At 41.9% G+C, this 26,015-nt stretch overlaps 2 protein-coding genes across 2 annotated transcripts; both read left to right on the plus strand.

Annotated features, from left to right (window-relative positions):
- Positions 1 to 5,723: 5,723 nt before the first annotated feature.
- LOC127967886 (piggyBac transposable element-derived protein 4-like) lies at positions 5,724 to 7,702 on the plus strand. Its single transcript, XM_052568647.1, has 2 exons — positions 5,724 to 6,832; positions 6,925 to 7,702. Exons 1-2 carry the CDS (start codon positions 5,760 to 5,762, stop codon positions 7,358 to 7,360), a joined length of 1,509 nt encoding a protein of 502 aa, XP_052424607.1. The 5' UTR covers positions 5,724 to 5,759; the 3' UTR covers positions 7,361 to 7,702.
- A 5,644-nt stretch (positions 7,703 to 13,346) lies between these two features.
- On the plus strand, positions 13,347 to 23,813 carry LOC127968147 (CD209 antigen-like protein C). Its single transcript, XM_052569092.1, has 5 exons — positions 13,347 to 13,906; positions 21,554 to 21,916; positions 22,953 to 23,080; positions 23,348 to 23,463; positions 23,568 to 23,813. Exons 1-5 carry the CDS (start codon positions 13,651 to 13,653, stop codon positions 23,707 to 23,709), a joined length of 1,005 nt encoding a protein of 334 aa, XP_052425052.1. The 5' UTR covers positions 13,347 to 13,650; the 3' UTR covers positions 23,710 to 23,813.
- Positions 23,814 to 26,015: the final 2,202 nt, after the last annotated feature.

Here is a 26,015-nt window from a genome sequence, read left to right on the forward strand (position 1 = left end):
AGGCTGTTAATTGTAAGACTTGCTTTGTGAAGTCTTCATGTTATTTATGAGAGGCAGTATTGTCATTTTCACTTTCACTTTCACGTTTTTCTTCCATCTGCCGACGGTGTCGCCATTTCTTATTTCACCCGTTTTTGTGCGTACGCCTGGGTCAGAGCTTGCGTGAAGGAACGCACATTTTCCCGGGAAGTTTGCTTTTTATAAATATCAATTATTGCGTAGAGAGTGGCGTACGCCTTCTTTTGTGCGTACGCAACGTTTATAAATGAGGCCCCTGGTCCTCTCTCTTCCTTCACGGTCGTCGCTCCAGTTTTATATCCTTCCATCTCCTACGTGGGACTCGAGACCAGTGGTGGGTCGCAGGTGTAGCTCATCTCCAATCACTACACCTGGCCTCACTCCTCGTTACCACATCTCTCGGCCCCGCCCCACTCGTCACAATATAGATTAGTTCAAAAGAATGATAGATAGATTAGTTCGAAAGAATGATAGATTCGTTGGAAAGAATGATAGATAGATTAGTTAAAAAGAAAGAATGATAGATTAGTTAGAAATATAGGTTACTTAGAGATAGATAGATAGATAGATAGATAGAAGTTCGAAAGAAGATAGTTAGAAAGAACGATTGATTAATAATAATACATTTTATTTGTAATGCGCTTTTCTTAAACCCAAAGCGCTACAGTAATAAAGTAATAAATAAAATAAAACAAAACACCAAAAGCAATACAACAATTCATTAGAGAAAGACAGTCTTGAATAAATGTGACTTAATCAACTTTTTAAAATCACCCAACGTTGGTGCATTTCTGACGTGCAGAGGAAGTACATTCCATAGCTTAGGGGCTTTATATGAAAAGGCTCTTTCCCCCATGGTCTTTAGCTTACATGATGGCTGGTGAAGTGAAAGAGAGTTAGTAGAGCGAAGAGAGCGTGATGGAATATAAGGACTGATGAGATCACAAAGATACTCAGGTGCAGTCCCATGAAGTGCCTTGTATGTTAAAATAAGAATTTTAAAATCAATTCTCGCATTTACGGGAAGCCAGTGTAATTGTGAAAGAACCGGTGTAATGTGTTCACGAGGACAAGTACAAGTGAGCACACGAGCGGCAGAATTTTGTACATACTGAAGCTTGCTCAACGATTTAGCTGGAAGGCCAGAGAACAAGGCATTACAATAATCTAACCTAGTTGTTATGAAGGCACAGTGCGTACAGCAAGACCGCGTACAGGCAGGGACGTCTCGTGCACACTCATAGTGTCAGCAACAGATGACTTTAATGATGTGAGTTGGTTGATTAAGTAAATTAGCTCTGGTCAGGGTAATCAATATGTCTGTCTACTTTTTTTTTTTTTTTTTACAATCTATGGTCTACACCTGTTGATGAGCTAACATTAACATACACTGTTGCTAGGTAACTTCAGACCGTTAGTTAGCTATAACTAAACATTTAATGTTGCCTAGAACATTCTGTGTCCACTTTAAACAGCAGCGTTTTCATTTAAAAATTTCTTAAAGCATGTCTCGTTCTAGTGAACCAAGTATCTGAATTGTCTCACCTTGTGTGTTAAGAGTATTGTCGAACCCCTAGTGTCCGTGAGCATAATAAAGCTCAACATTTTTCAAGTGTATGACACAGCTTTCATTCTTTGGGTCAAGCATATATGTGACCAATCACGGAAAGTAGGGACACAAGTCGGTTCTGGGGCATTTTGAGTTATTCACAGATTCTGAAAGTGTAGTCTCCAAGCTTTCCAACGATGTGTAACACTTGGAAATCTGATAAGATTTGGAGAAGTTGTGGCCATTTGAAGGTAGGCACTCAAAAAAGCTCAAAAAGCAGAAAATAGCCTCTGAAGATTGTGCAGTTCTCACTGCTGCAAGTGACGATGGGGCTCATTTACATCTCATTTAGATAAGCCATACCCCCTGCATAGCAACGACAGACACAACGGGAAAAATCGGACCGCATACTATTAATAATAAAGGAGAATGTGCATTGTAAATGTCAGTTATTTATCTTTTTTGACTTTTATAAAAATGATTTAATGATTTAAAAATGATTTAAATGTTTTATCTTTTTATAAAAAATCTTTAATCTTTAAAATGTGGCCATCATTTTTAATGTTATTATTTTAATGTTTATGCAAACAAAAAGTACATATTGATGCTAATTTTATTTGTTATTTTCTGGTTTTCTACATAAAACTTGGTGAATTTACTTTTTTAACCCCTTTACGTGCAGGCATCGCCGACGGCCCCACGTGTGACATTGTTTACATAGATCGCTTGTTTATTACATGTTATCATGTAAAATAATCAAATTCGGTGAAATTTATCAAGTTGTGTGAAAGATATGAGAATACTGATTCAACATGTACAAGCATTATACAATCAAGATAACTTTACAGTAGTTTTTTGTTATTCTGTATGACCGTAAACAATTTCGCGAGACAACAAAGGGGGGGGGGGGGGGGGGGCTTGCCTTTTTGTTTCGTAGAATTGTAAGGTTTGGCAGTATGATGGTGACATCGACCTTTTTTCTAAGGGAAGAGTCCAGTACACGATTTCCATGGTAAATTTTTGTCCAAAAGCATGCAAACTGGTATAAAATTCGATATAACGTCTATTGTTTACATCCTGACATGCGCTATTCACGGGGGCGCTGTCCTGTTTATTTGACGAACTGTTCACATCTAGCGCTTTATTCAGTGACATATAACGTATCAATGTATTTAGTAGAGTGTCTGTAAATGAATGAGAACAACCCAGAAGATGTCCGATGAGAACAGGCCACATATATATGTATAAAAAAAAAAGTAAACAGGCGCTTGTAGTCACGTGTGATTATGCACGGGCAAACTTAAGTGAAAAAAAAAGTAGACCAACAGCAATGGCAAACTAATGTGTCGTCATCTAACGTTAGCCTATGCAATAACGGTTACGCTAATGTGTTCATTTGCGTAATTTCGCGTGTAATACATTGTTTTTTAGTGTGCGTAACAATTTGCTTCCTTGAAAAATAGTGCACGCCCTCTAGCGTGACGCAAATATAAGGGGCACACCTGCTGGTCACTAGCACTCGCACTGCTAGCATTCGCCAGCCATGGATCAGCGTCGTGCACAGAAGTTTTTTTCTCCTGCTGCTGCATTGGAAGAAATTTTGCGTAGCAGTGATGAAGGAGAAGTGGATTTTTCCGAAGAAAGTGTTGTATCCAGCGCCGACACGGAAGAAGAAGATATGTTTTTGGAAGGTCTTGATCCTGATTTAGATCGGTAAGTCTCTAAACATTTTAGCTTTTTTTTTTCTTTACGTTGGTTTCTAGTTTTCAGTTTCTCAACTTGTTCATCTTACGAATACATCAAAGTACTACGAGATCCATATTCTATTGCCGAGTTAGAAACAAACTGTATACAATGTAACGTTACTTGACCATATTACTTCTATGTATGTTGAGTTATGTATGTCGAAAACAAGACAAAGTTCAGACATAACTTGTCTGGCGAAAAATATGCAATAATATGTGTCATTTTCGGTTTGTGAGATTTATCAGTTTTGTTCGGTATATTTATAATTCTTATTGTCTAATTCAACAGTGTGGAAACTTCAGATGAAGAGAGGACACAAGATGCATCTGAACAACAGGCAAAGCGTCCTTGTCTGGCTGCAGCATCTTCAGCTTCTTCCAGGGGAAAAGGAAAAAAAGGGAGACAACAACAGACCAGTACTTGGTAAGCAAATAATGTGAATCAAGTTTTTTTTTCTGAGAACAAGATAATGTAGTTGGTGCATCATTATTGTCTGATTGGACTCATGGTCATTAGCTGATGGTGTAAAAGTTCAGTAAGGGCATCCACAGGGTTGGTATGGCTGTATATTGCTGTAAGTAATTATTTGAAAACTGAATAGAAGATTTCAAGATTGTGTAAATGTGCCATCAGGGCATCCACAGGGTTGGTATGGCTTTATATTGTTGTAAGTAATTATTTGAAAACTGAATGGAAGATTTCAAGATTGTGTAAATGTGCCATCAGGGCATCCACAGGGTTGGTATGGCTTTATATTGCTGTAAGTAATTATTTGAAAATTGAATAGAAGATTTCAAGATTGTGTAAATGTGCCATCAGGGCATCCACAGGGTTGGTATGGCTTTATATTGTTGTAAGTAATTATTTGAAAACTGAATAGAAGATTTCAAGATTGTGTAAATGTGCCATCAGGGCATCCACAGGGTTGGTATGGCTTTATATTGTTGTAAGTAATTATTTGAAAACTGAATGGAAGATTTCAAGATTGTGTAAATGTGCCATCAGGGCATCCACAGGGTTGGTATGGCTTTATATTGCTGTAAGTAATTATTTGAAAATTGAATAGAAGATTTCAAGATTGTGTAAATGTGCCATCAGGGCATCCACAGGGTTGGTATGGCTTTATATTGCTGTAAGTAATTATTTGAAAACTGAATAGAAGATTTCAAGATCGTGTAAATGTGCCATCAGGGCATCCACAGGGTTGGTATGGCTTTATATTGTTGTAAGTAATTATTTGAAAACTGAATAGAAGATTTCAAGATTGTGTAAATGTGCCATCAGGGCATCCACAGGGTTGGTATGGCTTTATATTGCTGTAAGTAATTATTTGAAAATTGAATAGAAGATTTCAAGATTGTGTAAATGTGCCATCAGGGTAACAATAGGGTTGGTATGGCTTTATATTGCTGTAAGTAATTTGTTTGAAAATTGAATAGAAGATTTCAAGATTGTGTAAATGTGCCATCAGGGTAACAATAGGGTTGGTATGGCTGTATATTGCTGTATGTAAATAATCCTTGAAATCTGAATAGAAAATGTGTAAATGTGCTACCAGGCCAACAACAGGGTGGGTATGAAGGCACACTGCTTTGTAAATGATAACTTTTATTACAGGTTTGAAAAAGCAAAAATATATATACTTTGTGTAACATTATCAGTTGTGTTGGGTGCATTTCTAATCCTTTTGTGTATTTCAACAGTGATGGAATGTCAGATGATGACTGGGCGCCCCATACCTCTGGACAGCAGGCAAAGCGTCCTTGTCTTGCTGCAGCATCTTCAGCTGCCTTCAGAAATTCAAGGGGAAGAGGAAGGAAAGGAAGACGGAGACAACCCTCTCCTGACAATTTGCACAGTACTTTATGGTAAGCATATTATGTGATTAGCATGGCCCTTGTATATATCTGTATGTAAATGCTGTTTCAGTTTGAAAAAGCATGGTCTTATTTTAGGTGTATGATTATCAGTTGAGTTGGGTGTATTTCTAATCTTTTAGTGTACTTCAACAGTGATGAAACCTCCGATGATGACTGGGAACCACAATCCACTGCAAAGCATCCTTGTCTGGCTTCAGGATCTTCAGCTGCCTCCAGAAGTTCAAGGGGAAGGGGAAGAGGAAGGGGAAGAGGAAGGAAAAGGAGACAGAGACAGCCCTCTCCTGAAAACGTTCCCAGTACTTTCTGGTAAGCATGTTATGTGATGATCATGGCTGTTGAGGAAAAAAAAAAGAATGCTGTTGGGCATCCATGATGTCTGTTTGCTCTCTGCTTTATTAGTTGGTAGTGTAAAATTTCAATAAGGGTAACAATATAGTGGGGATAGAGGTGGATGTCTGTACTTTGGACATAAACTGTTTATATATCTAAATTTCTGTTTCTGTTTATTCAATAGTGATGGGACTCCAGATTTACCCAGCTCTTCAGGGGTGGAATGGTGCAGTAACATGGACTGCACTGAACCTCCTGAGGTCATATTTCGGCCTCTTCACACTGTTGGAGCAAAGCTGATAAAAACTGCTTCGTACAGTCCCCTGCAGCTTTTCCAGCTTTTTTTCTCAAATTCATTGCTGGCGACCCTGCTGGCTAACTCGAATGCCTATGGGTCAATGCGCCATGTGGACAAGCCATGGAAAGACATAACCATGAAAGACATGATGTCATACCTGGCACTTGTTATTTACATGGGAATGGTGAGACTGGTTTCATTGTCGGATTACTGGAGAAAGTCGGACCTCTACACTCTACCCCTGCCATCTGGAATTATGTCCGGTAGACAGTTTTATCATATTTCCAGATCTATCCATCTGAGTGATCCGAAGACCGATGGAGAGAACGAGAAGAAGAAGGGATCACCAGCCTATGATCGACTCTGCAAAATAAAGCCCATGTATAATGTAATCAGAGAAGCAAGTAAGGCTTACTTCCATCCCAATCAGCAAATTTCTGTGGATGAAAGGATGGTGGCATCCAAAGCCAGATCAGGACTAAAACAATATATGAAAAGTAAACCCACCAGGTGGGGATATAAACTTTTTGTTCTGGCTGATTCACTTACCGGCTATACTTGGGACTTCTTTGTGTATGAGGGAAAGTCTGCAGCTAATGAAGTCACCGAAAATGGTATGAGTTATGATTCAGTCATGGCTCTGGTAAATGAGAAGGTGTTGGGAACTGGTTACAAGTTGTTTGTTGACAACTTTTATACAAGTCCAACCCTCTTCAAAGACCTCCTGAGCAAAAAGATTTATGCTTGTGGTACCATCCGACCAAACAGAAAAGGCTTCCCGAAAACCATTGTGAACAAGATGCCCAAGAAAGCACCTCGTGGCACCATACGCTGGCTAAGGGATGGCAGTCTGTTGTTTGTGGAGTGGAAGGACACAAGGGAAGTTCTGGTTGCCTCTACCTTTCATAAAGCCTTCACTGGTGAAACTGTGAAAAGAAGAGTGAAAGGGAGTGATGGTTCTTGGTCACTCTTGGATATCCCCATTCCAGCTGCTGTAAAGGACTACAATAGGTTAGTATTGTGCTATGTCATGTGTTGTGTGTTATGTTGTGATATGTAATTGTTTGGTTTTCTAAATGTATACTTTTTACTTCTATTTCCAGGTACATGGGGGGAGTGGATCACTCTGATGCACTTATTGGATATTACAACGTCCTTCACAAGACCAAAAAGTGGTATCGGACCTTCTTTTATCACTTTGTGGACATCGCAGTTGTGAATGCTTTCATTCTGCACCAGGATTTGGCAAGGTCTAAAAACCAGAGGCCAATGTCTCAGAAAGCGTTTCGTGAAACCTTGGTCTCAGAGATGGCAGGACTTCCCACCAAAAAGAAGGTGCCTGACACTCCTCCACGTCCTTCATGTGGGTGCCACAGTCCTGTGCACATCACCAAAGACAGCACTGCAGGTAGACGCAAATGCAAGGTGTGTCGTCAGAATTCTCCTGTGATGTGCCACAGCTGTAATGTAGCTTTCTGCTACCTGCCTAAAAGGAACTGCTTTCTGGAGTACCACTCCCACAATGAACGCCAATTGTGACTAAACACTCAGTTTGAGAGAGTACATTTACGTACAGGTGGATGAGTGGGCTGAAGAAACCATCTAATCCAGTGGTAATACTTTTTCCCCATGCGCACTGGACATTTCACCAGTCACACTGTCTCCCAGTCACCCAGACTCACTGCCTGTAAGTTGTTCTCCCTGAATGTCCCTCATATCCTGTCTTTTTAATTTTTTTATACTGATATATTCAAATTATGTCCACAGTGTGTGTAAAGCATTTATGTAAAGTATAGAGTTTTTACTTTATTTTTTATTTATATACCTTTTTTGTATATTTTCTTTTTTTGGGGTAATTGTTTATCGCTGTGTTTATTTGCTTATAACTAATTGTTCATAGATGTATACAAATTGTATGCACTTTTTTTTTTTAATAAAATTGATTTGTAAACTTTATTTGCTAAATAGTGTGTCTTTCTAAATCATTAAAAGACTGAAAGTCAACAAAGACTTGGTTACATCCCTTACATTAGCAAGTTACCAGGTGTCACTTTGGAGCGCTTTCCAAAAATGCACATACTTGCATTTTTCTAACCTTTTAAGAGAAAATAAATATACCAGATATATTATATAAATTGTTCTTTGTCATATTGGAATGATAGAATGTATGAAAATGATCGAACAGGCTTCTCACACTACACTGTAAAAGGGGGTTATCAAGTGTCCCTTTGGCGTCTCCAAGTGGCCTTTTTGGAAAGGTGCCTAGACATGCACCTAAATAAATGGTTATAAAAAATTCATTTTTGCTTGTATAACCTTCAAATTTAAAACATATGTTGATTAGACATATGGCTTTAGTTTGCTTGTGTATCCAGGCCCCTATGTATCGGAGTTTTGCCTTTTTCATTTCCAAAAACTATTATTATGAAAATTAAATTTTTTTTTTGTGTGTTTGAGCTTTTTTATCTCCCTATTTGTAAATGCTAGAGTAATTCTGAGTCTTTCATGGTAAACTGTCAAGTGTCAGCTTTCAAATGATACCTTGGTTTTGTGTGTAGTCCGGAGGATTTGTTCGCAGCAACCCTTTAATTGTGGGTATGTCATTTCTCAGTCCCTGGCCAAAAGTGGGGGTGACCGGTAAGGGGTTAACAGGATTCTGTGATAACCAATGAGCTAGCTAATCAATAGGTAGATATGGGAAGGTCTAAACATGGACTTAACATGAGATAACGTGTACGTGTTCTTAGAATGAACACAAAACGACAAACGTTGATGTTTATGGAAACTCACCCCATAAGAAACAGAAAAGTATCCTTGCAGATCCGAAGTTTGCACTGTGCGTCTGTTTGCCTCTAAATGTTACGGATTTTCCCCATTTCTCTGTCTTTATCCCCATCAAATGTTACTATCGATATAGCCTCTGATATCTTACGGTCCAACTCGTCTGACGCCAGTCCAATACATTCTTCCTCGTCGTCATCTTCGCTCAGTTGTAGATTAGGGATATTATACAGTCTTATTATGCCGCTTTCATCGTCGCTCAGATCGTCTTCAGAATCAGTGAGCACTTGTTTATAAGCATCCGGCTTGTCTTCAAGTACTTCAAAACATTTTCGGTGTAACGGCCACGGTTCAGCTCGTCTGCGTTCATCTTCATTGAATTTTGATATCAGCTAGAGCCGGCCAGAGTGCTGCATACTAACTAGCCACGCTTCCCTCGGAGGGTGGGGGCAATAACAAAACAAACAAAAGCCGGCTTATCCAGTATGGAAATACAGACAGACAATGAAATGCCCCTACTGCGTGCTAGAATCTCCGACAAACAAGCTGATTTCAACCTCAAAATGTACGCTTTTAACCCTTTCGAGTCGATTAACGCATATATGCGTTTTGAGTCATTTTCTCCTGATAACCTCGAAAAGAAATTAAATTACACTCTCAGTTTTAATCGTACAGATAAGAGCAATACTTCAATCGAATCTGTAAAGGGTCTACTTTTTTGGGATACATACATAATAACAAAAAACCTTTGTGCACTTATAAAATAAAGATAACAAACAAGGTGCGCTGTCTGCAGCCTTTGTCTGCGCTGATCGTCATGTACAAACATGTCATTAAAATAAACTGTAACTCCGTGAATACTCAACGAAGAGACATGAGAGAGATATCTATGGAAAGCCTGACATGTCTACTTTTAAACTAAACAAGTGCTGCCGAACACAAATATTCTGAGATAAAGTAATCCATATGAAAACAGATTCAAACAGAAGCGTGCGGCTTGAATACGCCCACACAGAAGAAAAAGCAGCCAGACTGTTCTTCAAGTTTTAATTTTATTTTACTGTTTGCTTCGCGATAAGAGGAATAAAACATAATTCACCCTCAAAAGATGTGATGTGGTTGAGGATTTGGATTTCCTCAGAAAAAAGAATGAAGCACTTTATTCAGCAGAGATCATAAACATGAGTAAGTCTCTTTTTATTTATTTGTACTAGTTTTCACATAACGTGTAAACATTTTACTAGTTAGACTTCAAAAAAATATGTTTGAAAGTCAGCTTTGATTGTTCCTAATAAACTGTTTAACTGCTCCCCCAAGTGGATATTAAATTATGTTGTGGGATAATTAAATATATTCTTAATAAACTACAAACATAAAATTATATACTTTTATTTTGTTCTCACATTCTTTCTTGTAACTCCTCCCTCTCAGTGTCACAGTTGAATCAGAGGCTCATTTTGCAGCTCATTATGCAGGCCTTTGTCTTCTCTGGTGTAAATTACAATGATATTCATGATAGTTGACGCCTACTCGCATATGACTTTACCAACAAAAAGTGTCTTAGAAAATTTAAATCAATATATTGTTTTCTGTGAGTGAGTAAACAAGATGATTTTCACATCATTCAGAAAGAAAAATTCTAGGCTACAATCTCCAGTTCTCAACAGTGCCGGGAACCAATGTTATGTATGTGTTTTATGGCCTTATTCAAGTGATTTAACATTTTTTAAACCACTAGTGTTTTTCACTAACCATGCATAACATTTTATTTTCTCAAAATTACAATCATGTACATGCATGCATTTCACATATTATTATAGCCCAGTTTGTGCTGATTACAGTGATGTTAGACTTTACCCATTTAGATATTTATAAGAAACTGAAAAAAAGCACAAATATCAGGGCATGACAAAACTTCTCCAGGCCCCAAAAATACCCTTAGACTCCAGAGTCTATGGAGCAAGCAGTGAAGCGGCTTCATACATTTCAGGTAAGTACCTTGTGTTACCACTCATTTCCTGTAGGTACAAGATATGTACCAGGGAAGTACATGCACTGTAAAAGGAAGTTACATTAAAATGAAACAAAGTTAAATGATTTCATTACATGTATGTAATATGTGTGTGACAAATAAAGAAACTTGAACCAATTTGTGTGGAACAGATCAACATTTATGCACCTGTCAAATCTCATTCAGTGTTATCTCATTATTTTTCCTAATGTCTCCATTAGTTCGTTAACACACCTGATTCATCAGCTCTATGATGGAAACTGTGATTAAACTCAACTGGATGTGAATGTCTGTTAATGCTTTTCTTACTCACAATATATGAAAGTAAACCAGTTATAAATGAAGCTGGTTGAAGCCCTCTGCATAACTGTGACACAAATACACATGTATTGATTATTTACTCGTGTGTAGTTTTTTTTGTTCAAATTTGAATCATAAACATTTATCTATTGAAACTGCCATTCAATATGAAATATCATCAGAGGTCAAAAACACTGGTTTCAAGCATGTTTGTATACAGGGAAATTATCATTTCAGAAGAATAAATCAAAGTTTGTCAGGTAAAATGTTTCATGGATGAAGATCTGCTGATCAGTTAAAGCAGTCTGTGATGCTGCACACAAACACATGAAATATCCCTCACACTGCCAGCAAAAAGAGAGATTTGGTCTGTCTGCGGTGACTCTTGTAGCGATTCAAGAGGATTCATGTTTTCTGACACCTATAAAAAAAAAAAAAAAAAAAAAAAAAAAAAACTCCAAGAGAACGACCAAAAATCACACTGAGCGTCGCAGAATAAAATCTCCAGATGCTCTCCTGAGAACCAGACTGAAAAACCTGATCAGCTGTCTGGACTTTTGATGTACCAGCAACAACCTGAACATTTCAGAAACTTTACAACATCACCTTGAACCTCATTTACATCAACACAATCCTCATAGTTTTATTTTCTCATTTATTTTCAGTGTCCTTCTGCAGTGAGTTGAAGTTCCTTTTTACACGAATACTTGAAGTATTTCACAGGGTTCTCAAGTCTCACACTTTGGCCGTAAGACTCATTAACTTCAGGAGAGGATAAGGCCAAAACAAACAAAACAAGCTAGCTGGAATTAATGACCTGTAACTATACTAACAAAGAAAAAGAAAACAAATACAGGTTTATACCCTAGCTCCCTTCCTATCCCAAAACAGGAGAAAACCGGGTTAAACAGAAATGGCATCCACCTCCCTACAGCTTCCAAATCAAAAATAACAAAACACAAATAGTCAAACATCAAAGTACCCGCTAAAAGAGATGTTGATAACAGCAGCTAAAAACTAACTAAAATAATGAAAAGTATGAACGAATTTCACAATAAAGAAAGAAAGAAAGAAAACTACTACAATACCCAAAGCAGAACACTAAGCAGCTCAACAACCACCAACGGCGACAACAGGCTGGGCAGAACACAGGCAACGCTCTGGAGAAAGCTCTAGGGGAACGTTCTCTCTTCTCTGGTAGCTGGAGCTCTGCTTTTATTCGGACTCTCTCTTGATTGGTAAGCAGGTACAGCTGGAAGCAATCAACTACCTGCCAGGCAGTTGGAGGAGAAATCATGAAAAACACAGAAACACATTAAAATACAAATCAATGAACACTTCGTCTCCGGACGTAAAAAACCTGAAAGTCAGTTTATTTTATTTGTATCTTTACTCTATTGTATTTATTTGTGATGTTGCTTGTAGTTAGAATATTCTTAATAATATGATAATATATATTTTTTTAAATTATAGTTTTTCCATAAACATAGCATATACAACTATACTGAAACCGTGACTCTAAAACCGTGAAACAAACTGAACTGTGAAAAAGTTGAACTGTTCCACCCTAATATTTAAATAATCATTTGGCATACAGAAGCTTTCATTCAAAGCGACTTAAAATAGATAAAATATATTTAAAAAATATATATTACAAATGTATATAATGATAGATGTTTTAAAAGAGCATCTTAATGACAAACTAGCACACTGTTTTACATATGAAGATTTTGGTATTTTTTTAGTGCCAATATTGACCAGAAACTGATTTTCTATTTCTAGCCTACAATATATAGCCTAGTGTACAATGCTTATTTATTTTGAAGGTGACGAAGGAAGCAACAGTAGCACTAGTGCTGTTAGTGCTCCTGCTGTTGAACAAGAGAGGGTGGAGAGTTCAGCTTTTGAGTCAGAGGAGGAACCTTCAGCTAAAGTTTAAGCTATAAGCAAAACTAAACATGCTGGCTATACTCTCAGAAAAATATGTGCTTTTATGATTTATTAGGTTATCAGTATAGGACTGTGATCATTGGGACATACAATTGATGGCTGCATAATTAATATAGACTATTGAAAGTTCTTATTTGATATTGCAGAGAAACTCAATGTGCAGAGTGAGAGAGAGGGGGATTCAGGGAAAGATGATGGAGACAGTGAATGCCTTGATACTTCTTGATCCTTAATTTGATTATTTTGCCTTTCCACAGTCTAAGGATTTTGATTTTTTTTTTTTAAGTATAACCCAATTCAAACAACTGAAAGAGCCAAAGAGTTTATCAGTCTGGTGGACACATGAATTGTGTGGTGGTGACTGCAGCAACAGAGGAGGCCTGGGGTGGAGTCAAATTCCCGGCCTGATTTACTGTCCCAGTCCGCCACTGGCGGGGCTCCATTAGGGGTCCTCCCCAAACTGCATGTGATCTCACTCTAAGCTTTTGAAAAAACTTGAGAACCCCTGATTTCCAAAAAACACTTCCTTTCTGCATAAATACTGGTCACACAAACAGATGAGGAACACAACACAGTCCACTACAGAGAGAGAAACTAGTGTTAGTTTACTGAATGTGGAAAGGAAAATATAGAAAAGGGTAAAACTCAGAGAAGAAGAAACAACATGGATGATGTATAAGAATATGTGGACATCTTACGAGGTAAAGTCAGAACAGATATCACAGATTCAACGCCACAAGAATCCAGTCATATATATATGACTGTAAACATTTGAACCGCACCATAAATGTCTGGAAGTGTGAATGATAGCATGTATAGAGGTTCAATAATGGACTCAGAAGACCGAACAGAAAGGATTGTTGATATCTACGTCAGTGCAGAGGCTGTAAGAGACATGAAACATAAGAAAGAGACAGAAGACTTCAACACAGAAGAACCCCGAACACCTCGACACACAGAAGACTTCAACACAGAAGAACCCCGAACACCTCGACACACAGAAGACTTCAACACAGAAGAACCCCGAACACCTCGACACACAGGTAACTGAGATTAAAGGACATTTTCTGATTATTCACTCTCTTCCAGGTCCTCCAGTATGATCTGACATGCTCCATTTGTTGATGGTGGTTAATGCTTTATTTTTTTCCTGAAAGTGACTGACCGTTTTGCTAGAGAAGACACTTATTTGTCAACCAGTGTCATGTGGATTACTTTAAAGCTTCCTAAATATGGATTTTTGACCTTTAGAAAAGGTTTATTTTGAGACCTGTTCACGTTTTCCTCCAAAACCAAAAATGTATCATCGGCTGAAAAAAGAAAATCATATACAGTGAAACTTGGATGAGTAAATAATCAGGAAACCATTTTTGAGTGAACTGTTCCTCTGCATTTACTTACAAAACACAAGAACAAAAACCACACTAATAAACGTCTGACAAGCATTAAAGTTACTCTACAGTTCACATGTTTCAGAAGATGTGAGTCATACAGTTGCAATCAAAATTACTCAACCCCCTAGAGACTGCAGTACTTTACAAATACAAGCTTTTCTGAAGATCCAGGATAAAATAAAAATTGTATCTATAACAGTTCACTGGCATATTAAAAGTGATATTGCCAATATATAATGTAATACTGTTGAGTTATGAGATTTTTTAATAATACTGCTATGTCATAATTATTCAACCCCTATTCAACATTGTTGTTTTTAAATCACTTATTTGCTGGTGGGGAATAAAACAGTCTCAAAACACAATTAAGCTTTTAGAAACTCTATTAAAACAGAATTAGCTTGAGCTGTTACTCATACAGTTAGCCCATGCATGTGTTGAAGTTGAGTAGCAAAAATGTCAACAGAGATCTCACAAAAGCTAAAGAGAATAAATATCGTAGTACTTTAGAAAGACTAAGGCTATGAAGATTTCCAAAACATTGAAAGTTCCTAGAGACACAGCTCTCAGCCTAATTCCTTAGCTTAAAGTGTGTTTTACCAGAAAACCTTTGAGGGTGTGGAAGAAAAAGCACAATATCATAAAATGTTTAATCCGAGCAACTGAGAAAAATCTGCAATGTTAAGCCAAAGACTTGCAAGATGACCCGATGAAAGGAGGAAAACCATTTCAATGCAGTGTGTAAGAAGAACACTAGACAAGTATGGACTTCATGTTGAGACATCTTGTAGAATACCACTCTTGATCAAGAAGAACAAAGGACAACTTGAACTTTATAAAATTCATTTGTGTAGACTTGTGGAGCTCATGAGGAATGTTTTATGGCGTGATGTGACCAAACTAGAACTTTCTGGACCCATGGATCAGCGGTATGTCTGCTGCAAAAAAGGCAAAGCTCATAAGCAGAAGAACACCATCGCCATCCTCAAACTGGGAGGTGGATCAATCCTGTTATGGGGTTTCTTTACTGTAGAAGGAAGTGAAAAGCATGACTGTATGAAGGACATCATGGATTCTTTGAAGTATCAGGCCATTTTGACAAGAATTGTGATGCCTTTGGTACAAAGACTGAAGCTGATGATCAATGGACTTTGCTGCAGGACAATCATCCCAAAGTACACATCCAAATCTACTACTGCTTGGTTCAGGGATCAGTCACAGGATGTACTTGAGTGACCTGTTCAGTCTCCAGGCTTAATTCTCATTTTAAATATCTGGTTGAATTTGAAGAAATGTGGCAATGTGAAAACGTCTCTGTTACGTACGTAACCCTCGTTCCCTGATGGAGGGAACGGAGACGTTATGTCGACCGACAAATGGGGTCTCACTTGGGAGGCCAATCATCTCTGATTTTAAGAGAAAACGCCAATGAAATTGGCAAGTGGATTAACACACCTGAGCCACTCCCCGTGCCAGCGGGTATAAATAGGGCGACAGGTGCATCCACTCATTAGGTTTTACGCTGAGGAGCCGAGAACGTGTCCCGGCAACAGCGAATGGTTCAAGGTTGTGGCATGGGGACATAACGTCTCCGTTCCCTCCATCAGGGAACGAGGGTTACGTACGTAACCGAGACGTTCCCTATCTGTCGGTCACTACGAGTTATGTCGACCGACAAATGGGGTCCTATGGAAAACGCCATAACCTGAACCTCGTCACAACCCTGAGGCGCTGCAATTGTTGACAAGCCTTGGCGTGCCACAAAAGCTACGCTTAAGGTCGTAACCTTCCCAAAGCCCCAGCGCAAATTCACTGACCTTGGTACCGAAGGGGCCAAAGGGTGAGTACATCGCTGCTGGAGAAGGCCATGCTGCTGTTCCGCCCACATAAAGTAAATGGAAGGGATTCCAACCTTCAGTGAAAGATTGCTTCAAATCTTCCCTATTTGTTCTTTCAGCTGGCAAGACAATGGGGAAGCGAGCCTTAGGAAAGGTCGCTACGGAGACCACATCCTACCCGTAGGGAGGTGACATGTGGATATACCGATATGGACTGAACCAGGGGGCAGTACTACATATGGAAAGGGTCTCTGAGGCAGGTCCTACCTAGGAGTAGGGATGGAACGGCTGCCAGGAGAGACTGACAGAGCGATCTGTCAAGGGAAGACACGGGTTTGCCAAGAGGGAAACCTTACCGTGGAAGAATACACATATGGGATTACCCGTAGGGAACCCAGCCATATGGACACCTAGCCCAGTACAGGGGCTGACCGGCTCCGGGCATGCTAACGCCAGTACTGGGCCTGGCGACAGACTGCTCCGCCAAGTCTGACGCCGAGGGTGCTGGAGGATGCTCGACCAGGGTACGCCAACCGGGGAACTCTACTGGGAGAAGAAGGCGCTCACATCGCCGTGTTAGGGGGAATGGCGCAGCAAGCGAGACACCCAGCCAGCCCTTCCCGCCAATTACCTGTTACCCAACACAAGGGAGGAAACTGGCTCTACACGGAGGTTGTAAAACCTCGCAAAGGTGTTAGGTGTCGCCCAGCCCGCAGCTCGACAAATGTCTGCCAGAGAGGCGCCGTGCGCCAACGCATAGGAGGAGGCCACACTCCGTGTGGAGTGGGCCCTCACCCCCAGGGGGCACGGCTCGCCTTGGGAATGGTAAGCCAAGGCGATGGCGTCCACTATCCAGTGGGCCAACCTCTGCTTAGAGACAGCCTTCCCCTTCTGCTGACCTCCAAAGCAGACCAGGAGCTGCTCAGAGCTTCTGAAGCTCTGGGTGCGGTCCACGTATATGCGCAGCGCTCTTACGGGACACAGCAACGACAAGGCTGGATCTGCCTCCTCCAGGGGCAGCGCTTGCAGGTTCACCACCTGGTCTCGGAAGGGAGTGGTGGGAACCTTGGGCACGTATCCAGGCCGGGGTCTCAGGACAACGTGAGAGTAGGCCGGCCCGAACACAAGGCACTCTTCACTTACCGGAAATGCTTGGAGGTCCCCGACCCTCTTGATGGAAGTGAGCGCGATCAGGAGCGCTGTCTTGAGAGACAGGAACTTTAGCTCGACTGAATCCAGCGGCTCAAAGGGACCCCTCTGAAGTCCTGCCAGGACAATAGAGAGGTCCCAGGAGGGAATCAGGGGTGTCCTAGGAGGATGTAACCTTCTGGCACCCCTCAGGAACCTAATGATCAGGTCATGCCTCCCCAGGGACCGGCCGTCCACTGCATCGTGATGGGCTGCAATGGCAGCCACATACACCTTCAGGGTGGAGGGTGACAGCCCACGCTCCAGCCTTTCTTGCAGGAAAGAGAGCACGACTCTGACCGGGCATCTCCGGGGGTCTTCTCGGTGAGAAGAACACCAATTCGTGAACAGACTCCACTTCAGAGCATAGGCCTGCCTCGTAGAAGGGGCTCTAGCCTGAGTGATAGTGTCTACCACCGCTGGGGGCAGATCACTTAGGTCTGCCGCGTCCCGTCTAGAAGCCACACATGGAGGTTCCAGAGATCCAGACGCGGGTGCCAAATGGTGCCAAGCCCCTGAGAGAGAAGGTCTCTCCTCAGGGGGATGCGCCAGGGAGGGGCTGTCACGAGGAGCATGAGTTCCGAAAACCAGGTCCAGGTGGGCCAGTAAGGCGCAACCAACAGGACCTGTTCCTCGTCCTCCCTGACCTTGCACAGTGTCTGTGCGAGCAGGCTCACTGGGGGAAACGCATACTTGCGTAAGGCCCGAGGCCAGCTGTGTGCCAGCGCATCTGTGCCCAGGGGGGCCTGGGACAGGGAATAGTACAGATGGCAATGGGAGGACTCGTGGGAAGCAAACAGATCTACCTGAGCTTCCCCGAATCGACTCCAGATCAGCTGGACCGTCTGGGGATGGAGTCGCCATTCCCCGGGGAAAGTGAGCTGTCGTGAGAGCTTGCTCTTCTCCCGGTTGACCTGAAGCCCCAACTGACTGAGGTGCCGAAGCACGAAGTCCCTGTGATCGCACAACTCTTCTCGGGACCGGTCCATAATGAGCCAGTCGTCGAGATAGTTGAGGATCCTGATGCCCACTTCCCAGAGTGGGGCAAGGGCGCCCTCCGCAACCTTCGTGAAGACACGGGGGGACAGGGAGAGCCCGAAGGGGAGGACCTTGTACTGCCATGCCTGACCCTCGAAAGCAAAGCGCAGGAACGGTCTGTGACGAGGGAGGATAGAGACATGAAAGTACGCGTCTTTCAGGTCGATCGCTGCAAACCAGTCCTGGGGCTGGACGCATTTGATAATGCGTTTCTGCGTCAACATCCTGAACGGGAGCTTGTGTAGGGCCCGATTCAAGACTCGCAGATCCAGGATAGGTCGAAGGCCACCGCTCTTCTTGGGCACGATGAAGTAAGGGCTGTAAAACCCCGTCCTCATCTCGGCTGGAGGGACCGGCTCGATTGCATCCTTCGCCAGGAGGACAGCAATCTCCTCGCGCAAGACAGGGGCGTCCTGGACTGCCACCGAAGTCTCGAGCACGCCATTGAACTTGGGGGGTCGCCGGGCGAATTGAATCGCATAGCCGAGTCGAACCGTCCGGATGAGCCAGCGTGACGGGTTGGGCAGCGCAAGCCACGCTCCCAGATACCGTACAAGTGGCACCAAAGGGACAGTCGACATACCCGCAGTGGTGCAGCGATGGGGAGTCGTGCTGGAAGGCCCAGAAGGCACTGCGTCCTGGGTCATCGCAACCACACTCCCCGTGTTCCCGGAGGAACTGGCCAGAGACGCGTGGAGAGGCGTTGCGTCTCCGAACCGCGACCTCTTGGCCGCTGGCGAAAGGGGGCGTCGTGGGTGAGAGTGAGGAAGCTGTGCGTCGCTCATTGTCAACCCACGAGCCTTGCAACTCGGAGGAAGGAGAATTTGCTAGAGAATTTCGGCCAGTGGCGGAACAGAACAAAACAGAAACTGAAGATTCTCCACCCGGCCCTCCTCCGGGGGAAGGAGTGGCGCTGTCTTCGCCATCTCCTGAAGAGCAGTTCTCCGCATCTCCGAGTTGCCCGTGTCAGGGCCGCTTGGTCGACTTCTTGGAGGACTTCGCAGCCGGGAGTGACACGGGGGGCGCCGCTCTCCTGCGCGGGGCTCGACGCGCCGGCCTCGAAGAACTCTCAGCACGGGGCGGAGCTGGCGTAGAGGACGCAGGGGGGCGCCCACGGCGACGAGCAGGCTGAGGCGCAACCCGCGACGGAACGGTGGCAGCCGGAGAGACACGTCGGGGCAGGATGTGCTGGATGGCCTCAGTCTGCTTCTGTACCGCCGAGAACTGCTGGGCAAAGTCCTCGACAGTGTCGCCGAACAGGCCTGCCTGGGAGATGGGGGCGTCGAGAAAGCGCGCTTTGTCCATGTCCCTCATCTCAGCCAGGTTCAGCCAGAGATGCCGCTCCTGGACCACCAGCGTGGACATCGCCTTCTCGAGGGACCGCGCCGTGACCTTCGTTGCCCGTAAGGCGAAGTCAGTCGCCGTGCGCAGCTCCTGCATCAACCCCGGGTCGGTACCACCCTCGTGCATTGCTTTGAGTGCCTTGGCTTGGTGTACCTGCAGGATAGCCATGGCAGGCAGGGCAGAGGCAGCTTGGCCCGCAGCACTGTAAGCCTTGGCAGCGAGTGCGGCCGTCAGCTTACAGGCCTTGGACGGGAGACGCGGGCGATTCCTCCAAGTGGCGGCGTTTTGTGGGCACAAGTGCACCGCAACCGCTCTCTCCACCTGGGGAACCTCCACGTACCCCCTGGCTGCCCCGCCATCGAGGGTGGTGAGGATGGAAGAGGGAGAAGAACGGCTTCTGGCCGTGAAAGGGGCCGTCCACGACTTCGTCACCTCTTCATGCACCTCCGGGAAGAAAGGCACCGGAGCAGAACGAGGTTGTGAGCCGCGTCCCGCGCCGAGAAACCAATCATCCAGCCGTGAGGGCTCGGGACTGGGCGGTGTAGTCACCTCCAGTCCGATACTCACGGCTGCCCGGGCAAGCATGGCCGACAACTCCAAGTCCGATTCGGCAGCAGCGACAACACCCGAGGGGGGCAGCCCCGCCGAACCTTCATCCTCAGAGGTCGATAACCCATCCCCCGATGCAGCAATCGACATCTGGTCTTCGGGCGGCGCACCGAAAGACACGCTGGGACCGCTGTGAGACGGCCCAGCAGAATCAATCGGCAGCTACACGGGACAGTCGCTGCGTGAGGAGTGAGAGGTCCGTGGGGCGTGGCCCGGCGGAGAAGCTCTCACTGTGATCCTCAGATCTCCCAGAGCGCCAGCCGGCGGCCCTCTGCTCGAGCCAGAGAGACCGGGACGGGTGGCGACAGAGGGGTCTGCTGCACTCCCCTTGAGGAGTGAGAGACGCGATCGCAGCGCTGCCATGTTCATACGCCCACAGTAGATGCATGAATCATCCACGAGCGCAGCCTCAGCGTGTTGGACGCCCAGACACTGCAGACAACGCTCGTGACCGTCAACCGAAGACAGGAAACGACCGCATCCAGAAGGATACGGACGAAACGGCATCTTGAAAAAGACGCGAATCGTCCGTGATTTGCTCTTTTAGAACTGTCTCTTTTAGCCGAAGCGCCCAGGGGAATCGCCGTCTCGCAGGGACACCGCTGTAACGCGCCGTCACACCGACCAGGAACAGTTCAGCAAAAACAAAGATGAATGGCTTTGTAGTGATCTTCTTCATCGACTACTCGGCTCCGAAGCAAAAATCTAATGAGTGGATGCACCTGTCGCCCTATTTATACCCGCTGGCACGGGGAGTGGCTCAGGTGTGTTAATCCACTTGCCAATTTCATTGGCTTTTTCTCTTAAAATCAGAGATGATTGGCCTCCCAAGTGAGACCCCATTTGTCGGTCGACATAACTCGTAGTGACCGACAGATAGGGAACCAAAGATTTTCAGTAATCTGAAAGCTTTTTCAGGCGTGGAATGGGTCAAGAGTGTAGTAGAGAGGTGACAGAAGCTTCTTAACACTTACAGACAGCGTTAATTGGTGATTTTAAAGAATAAAAGGTTCTGCACAAAGGGGGTTGAGTAATTTTGAACATGAATGTTTAGAGCCAATTCGAATTTTATCATGATTCATCAATGTTCCATTCTCAGAATCACTCAGAAGTGTATTAACAAACTTTCTCTAATACTTTACTGATGCCTTTGTTAAATTGATTTCATAAAATGTTATCCTCCACAGCAAATTGTCTTGCAAGTCAAGGGGGTTGAATAATTTTGATTGCAACTGTATGATATGAGGAAGTGAATATCTATCATATCTATCCTCCTCAGGAAGTGGTGGTGTGACGATCTCCAGAGCAGCTGGTGTGTGTTTGGGGCTGATGTGTGTTCTTCTGATGACTGCAGTCATAGTGTTGTGTGTCACCTTCAATCAAGACAGACAACAGCTGCAGACTAAGATCACCAACCTCACAAAAGAAAGAGACCAGCTACAGATTAAGATCACCAACATCACAGAAGAAAGAGACCAGCTACTAACCAACCATAGGAACCTCACAGACGAGAGACAACAGCTACTAACCAACAATATGAACCTCACTCAAGAGAGACAACATCTGCTGACTAAGATCACCAACCTCACAGAAGAGAGAGACGAGTTGAAATCAGAAAGAAATGATCTTCAGAAGTTTGCAGGTTAGTTTCTTCAGTCTAACTTGATCTAAAGCAGGCCTTAAAGTGGACTGTCCTGGATCTGTTGTGTAGCTAATGCTTGTAATTGACCTTTCTTTAGCTCTTCATGTTTATAATGATTAATGATAATTTAGAGACGTCACCTGAGTATAATTAATAATTTAAGACGTATCTTAAAGTGGCTTTATAAGTCAATATTCATTTAATTGAGGATAAGCATTTCATTACAGTTTTTCTTGATTGCCAACACAATTCATGAAACAAAATTCACCATTTTCTCACAACTGTAAGCACAATCTCAAAACTACACACCAACTTGTTCAAACTTCCAAGTTAAAATCCGATATTTAAGTTAAAAAAAATCAGAAATAATCTTTGGCCTCAGATGAGACACAAACCTGTCAAATACACAGAGTACTTCAGTGTCTAGAGAACACTAATGAGATCAGTTTAAAACACTGTTACAGAAACCTTTCTTTGAGAAACAGGTTTCCTTCTGAAAGTCATTTACAATATACAACATAAACAGAGTCTACAGATACAATGAAATTAAGCAATAAGCTGTAAAACGCTCTTGCAGTAGATTAAAAGCACTCAAAAAGAAAAGTTAAAAGACCTGCAAATTGAATATGAACACACAATACAGTATACTGTCAGTTATTGTACAAAAATTTATAAATAATACTATAAACAGCTATAATAAAATATACACTACTAGTACAAGTAATATAAATAACCTTTTTAATTTGGTTTAGATTAAAATTTAGTTCAAGCCCTAGTAAAACAAATAATTTATTAAAAGTATATTTATTTCATATTAAGAATAGTTCAAATCTATTGACATTTACGCATATATCACCCGAGACTTACTGAAATAATTATATTTCAACTTTATTTGCGGTGTACAATTGCAGTGTATTTTTATTAAGTACATAAATATGTAAATGTATTTGTAGTATACTTATCATGACATAAATATATTTCAAATTCATTTTAGTGTATTTATATTTCACTAGGGATGACTTATCTGTGTTTATAGATGGATTGAAGTGCCATCAATCAACTCTTTACTTCTTTTCCTCTGAGAAGAAGAACTGGAATGAGAGCAGAAGATACTGTAGAGAGAGAAAAGCAGATCTGATCATCATCAACAACAGAGAGGAACAAGTGAGTGTGTGTGTGTGTGTGTGTGTGAGAGAGAGAGAGAAAGAGAAGAGAGAGAGTGTGTGTGTGTGTGTGTGTGTGTGTGTGAGAGAGAGAGAGAGAGAGAGAGCGAGAGAGAATGTGTGTGTGTGTGTGTGTGTGTGTGTGTGTCTCTGTGTGAGTGTGTGTGTGTGTGTGTGTGATCATGGTGTTTCATTTTTAAATTAAAGAGAATGTGCTGAAATCAGTCTTTTCTCATGTTATAAATCATCTTACTGCTTGACTTCTCAGGATTTTGTGAAGAATATTTGTGGTAGTAAAGATCATTTCTGGATTGGTTTGACTGATATTGAAGTGGAGGGCAGATGGAAATGGGTTGATGGCAGCAACATCAACATCACCTCTGGGTGAGAAATCACTGAACTGAACTGATTATTATCTAATAAATGATTGTCTCAGTATCATATCACACAGAAAGCAGCTCTGATCTAACTCTGATCTGTTGATGCAGGTTCTGGGCGCCTGGATATAACCAGCCAGACAGCCATCAGGGAAAAGATGAAGACTGTGCTAACACTCATTCATTAGGATGGTTTGATACTCAATGTAATGATACGGCTAAATGGATCTGTGAGAAGAGTATCCTTAAATAAATTATACATTATAATAAAAATGTACGTATATGCATCATGAACATATAAATATGTCAGTAATTTTACCTTTTTATTTTATTTTTATTTTTTTGAGTGGCACATTAACTAGGTTATTCTGTTAAAACAAATAAAAAATAAATAGAAAAATTTGTCGACCAGATGTCGATTTTTAGATCTGAACTAAAATCTGAATGTGAAAAACAACAGCGATGTTTCTACAGACTGAAATAAAACCAGTAATACACTGATATAATAGAAATATTCATAAAAACAGCATTGATCCAAGATTGTTAACCAAAATGATCATGATTTTAGGAGTATTACTCAGTACATCAGTAAAGTTTGATGTGAAATGTGACTCTTGCAGCTTTTTTGTAATTACAGTATGACAATAAACCTACTTGAGGATGATTTACTTGTTTTCAAAAACTGGTATATTTCCTGAACCACGTGAAGATGAATATAAATGGAAAGTTGCATAAACAGCTTCTAATGTTTGACTGAGAATATGAACAATAGTCTGACTGTAGAAATCAGGATATGGTCTAACAAGTACATCTTCTTTATAAACACATGCTGCTGAAGATCTTTCTAGCATCACCAGTGCTTTAAGTGGGCCGGTACGCACCAGTACTCAGTCCCACCACTTCCAAATATATCTCTTGAGTGTACCGCCACCTCTCCGTGCGCCCAGAATGTGCTTTTAGCGTACCGGTACACTCATTTGGACATCTGTTTTAATAAAGGTTTTAATCCTTTGCCTGTGCTGCCGCTTTTCAGAGCGCCCTTCACAATGCAAGCTTCCTTATTCGTCCCACCGAGAGCAGAGACTACATTACCCATACACCCTTGAGTTTTACAAGTGAAAAGCGCATGCGTTGCTTTTGCCACTGTCAACCACTCAACGTGGCCGGAGAGGGTGAGTGAAACATGCAGACTGGGCTCAGTAAAAATTCAAATACAGTGAACAACACTTAATATGCTCTCCTGGCTTTAGACTACTAAAACAACACATCAGAATCAGACAAGTAGGGATAACTGCAGCCTGGAGCAATGGGCGTGCCAAAAGGTGAAGGTGTGGCAAAAGGTATGGGGCGTGTCAAAAGGTTTCTCATTGGTCCCGCCGATAAGTATGGGCGTGCCAAAAGGTGAGGGTGTGGCAAAAGGTACGGGCGTGTCAAAAGGTTTTTCATTGGTCTCGCCGATAAGTATGGGCGTGCCAAAAGGTTTTGCGAAAATTACCACCATGGCGCGGGTCACTGACGTCATCACCACGGCAAGTTTAGGGTAAAGTTTGCAAAACCTGTAAACAGTAAATATAAATTATAGATTTCCCTTTCTCTTTTTTTCTCTCTTTCATTGCTATTATTTTGTTTCAACATTTCATTGTATGTTCTCATTTTTACGTATTGTAGTCTTTTATGATTAAAGAAAAAAAAGTTAAAACTTAAATAGTAAATATCGCAATCAAAAACAAATTACAACTATTTTTAGGGTACAAAAGCCTCTTAACAGTTGCACTGTTTTTAGAAAAATGTAATTTAAAAGTTGTATTCGTTAACATTCAAGCACTTTGAAGTGAACAAACAATGAAGAGCTGTATTTTTATTAACTAATACGAACAAAGCTTAAAACAAATACTGTAACAAATGCATTGCTCATAGTTAACGTAAGTTAATACATTCATTTTAACAAACAAAACCTATTGTTATACCTTACCCTGAAAACAATGTTTTGCTTGTTAAAGAAAACTAGTTAATAAAAACACCACAGAATTGAAAAATGAGTCAAGTGTCTAGTAACTTTCTGCTAAATGACAACCAATTTAGGAAACAGACACATCTTTATTCACAAAAAATTCAGCTTTGTTTCCAATTCAAATAAACAAAAAACATTCATTCACTCATTTTGTAGTAGCAGTCCATTGAACAGAACCCAGCAAACTCTTTCTCTGAATAGAATGCTGTGAAGTCTCCCTTCTTTCCATTGCCACTGTATCCAAAGGTGTTTTTGTAGATGTATTCACAGCAAGCACACCTGGTGAGCTCAAACTCCACTCGGTATTCTTTCCTCACTTCTGGACTGACAGATTTCCAGTCAACGATACCTACACAAGTGTATTAAAAAAAAAAAAAAATAATAATAATAAAAATAAATAAAAACCTCTGAAATCAATGCAATAAACTTTATTTTTAAAACCTTGTTTAGTTAATAAAATAGATAAATATACATACTGTCCAGCCAGGCAAAGTGGACTTTTCTAAGAAAACTCTGATGGTTGACAATCTCATGGAACTTTTTGCAAA

The sequence above is a fragment of the Carassius gibelio genome, chromosome A4 (genome assembly GCF_023724105.1).
Source record: "Carassius gibelio isolate Cgi1373 ecotype wild population from Czech Republic chromosome A4, carGib1.2-hapl.c, whole genome shotgun sequence".
NCBI lineage: Eukaryota > Metazoa > Chordata > Actinopteri > Cypriniformes > Cyprinidae > Carassius > Carassius gibelio.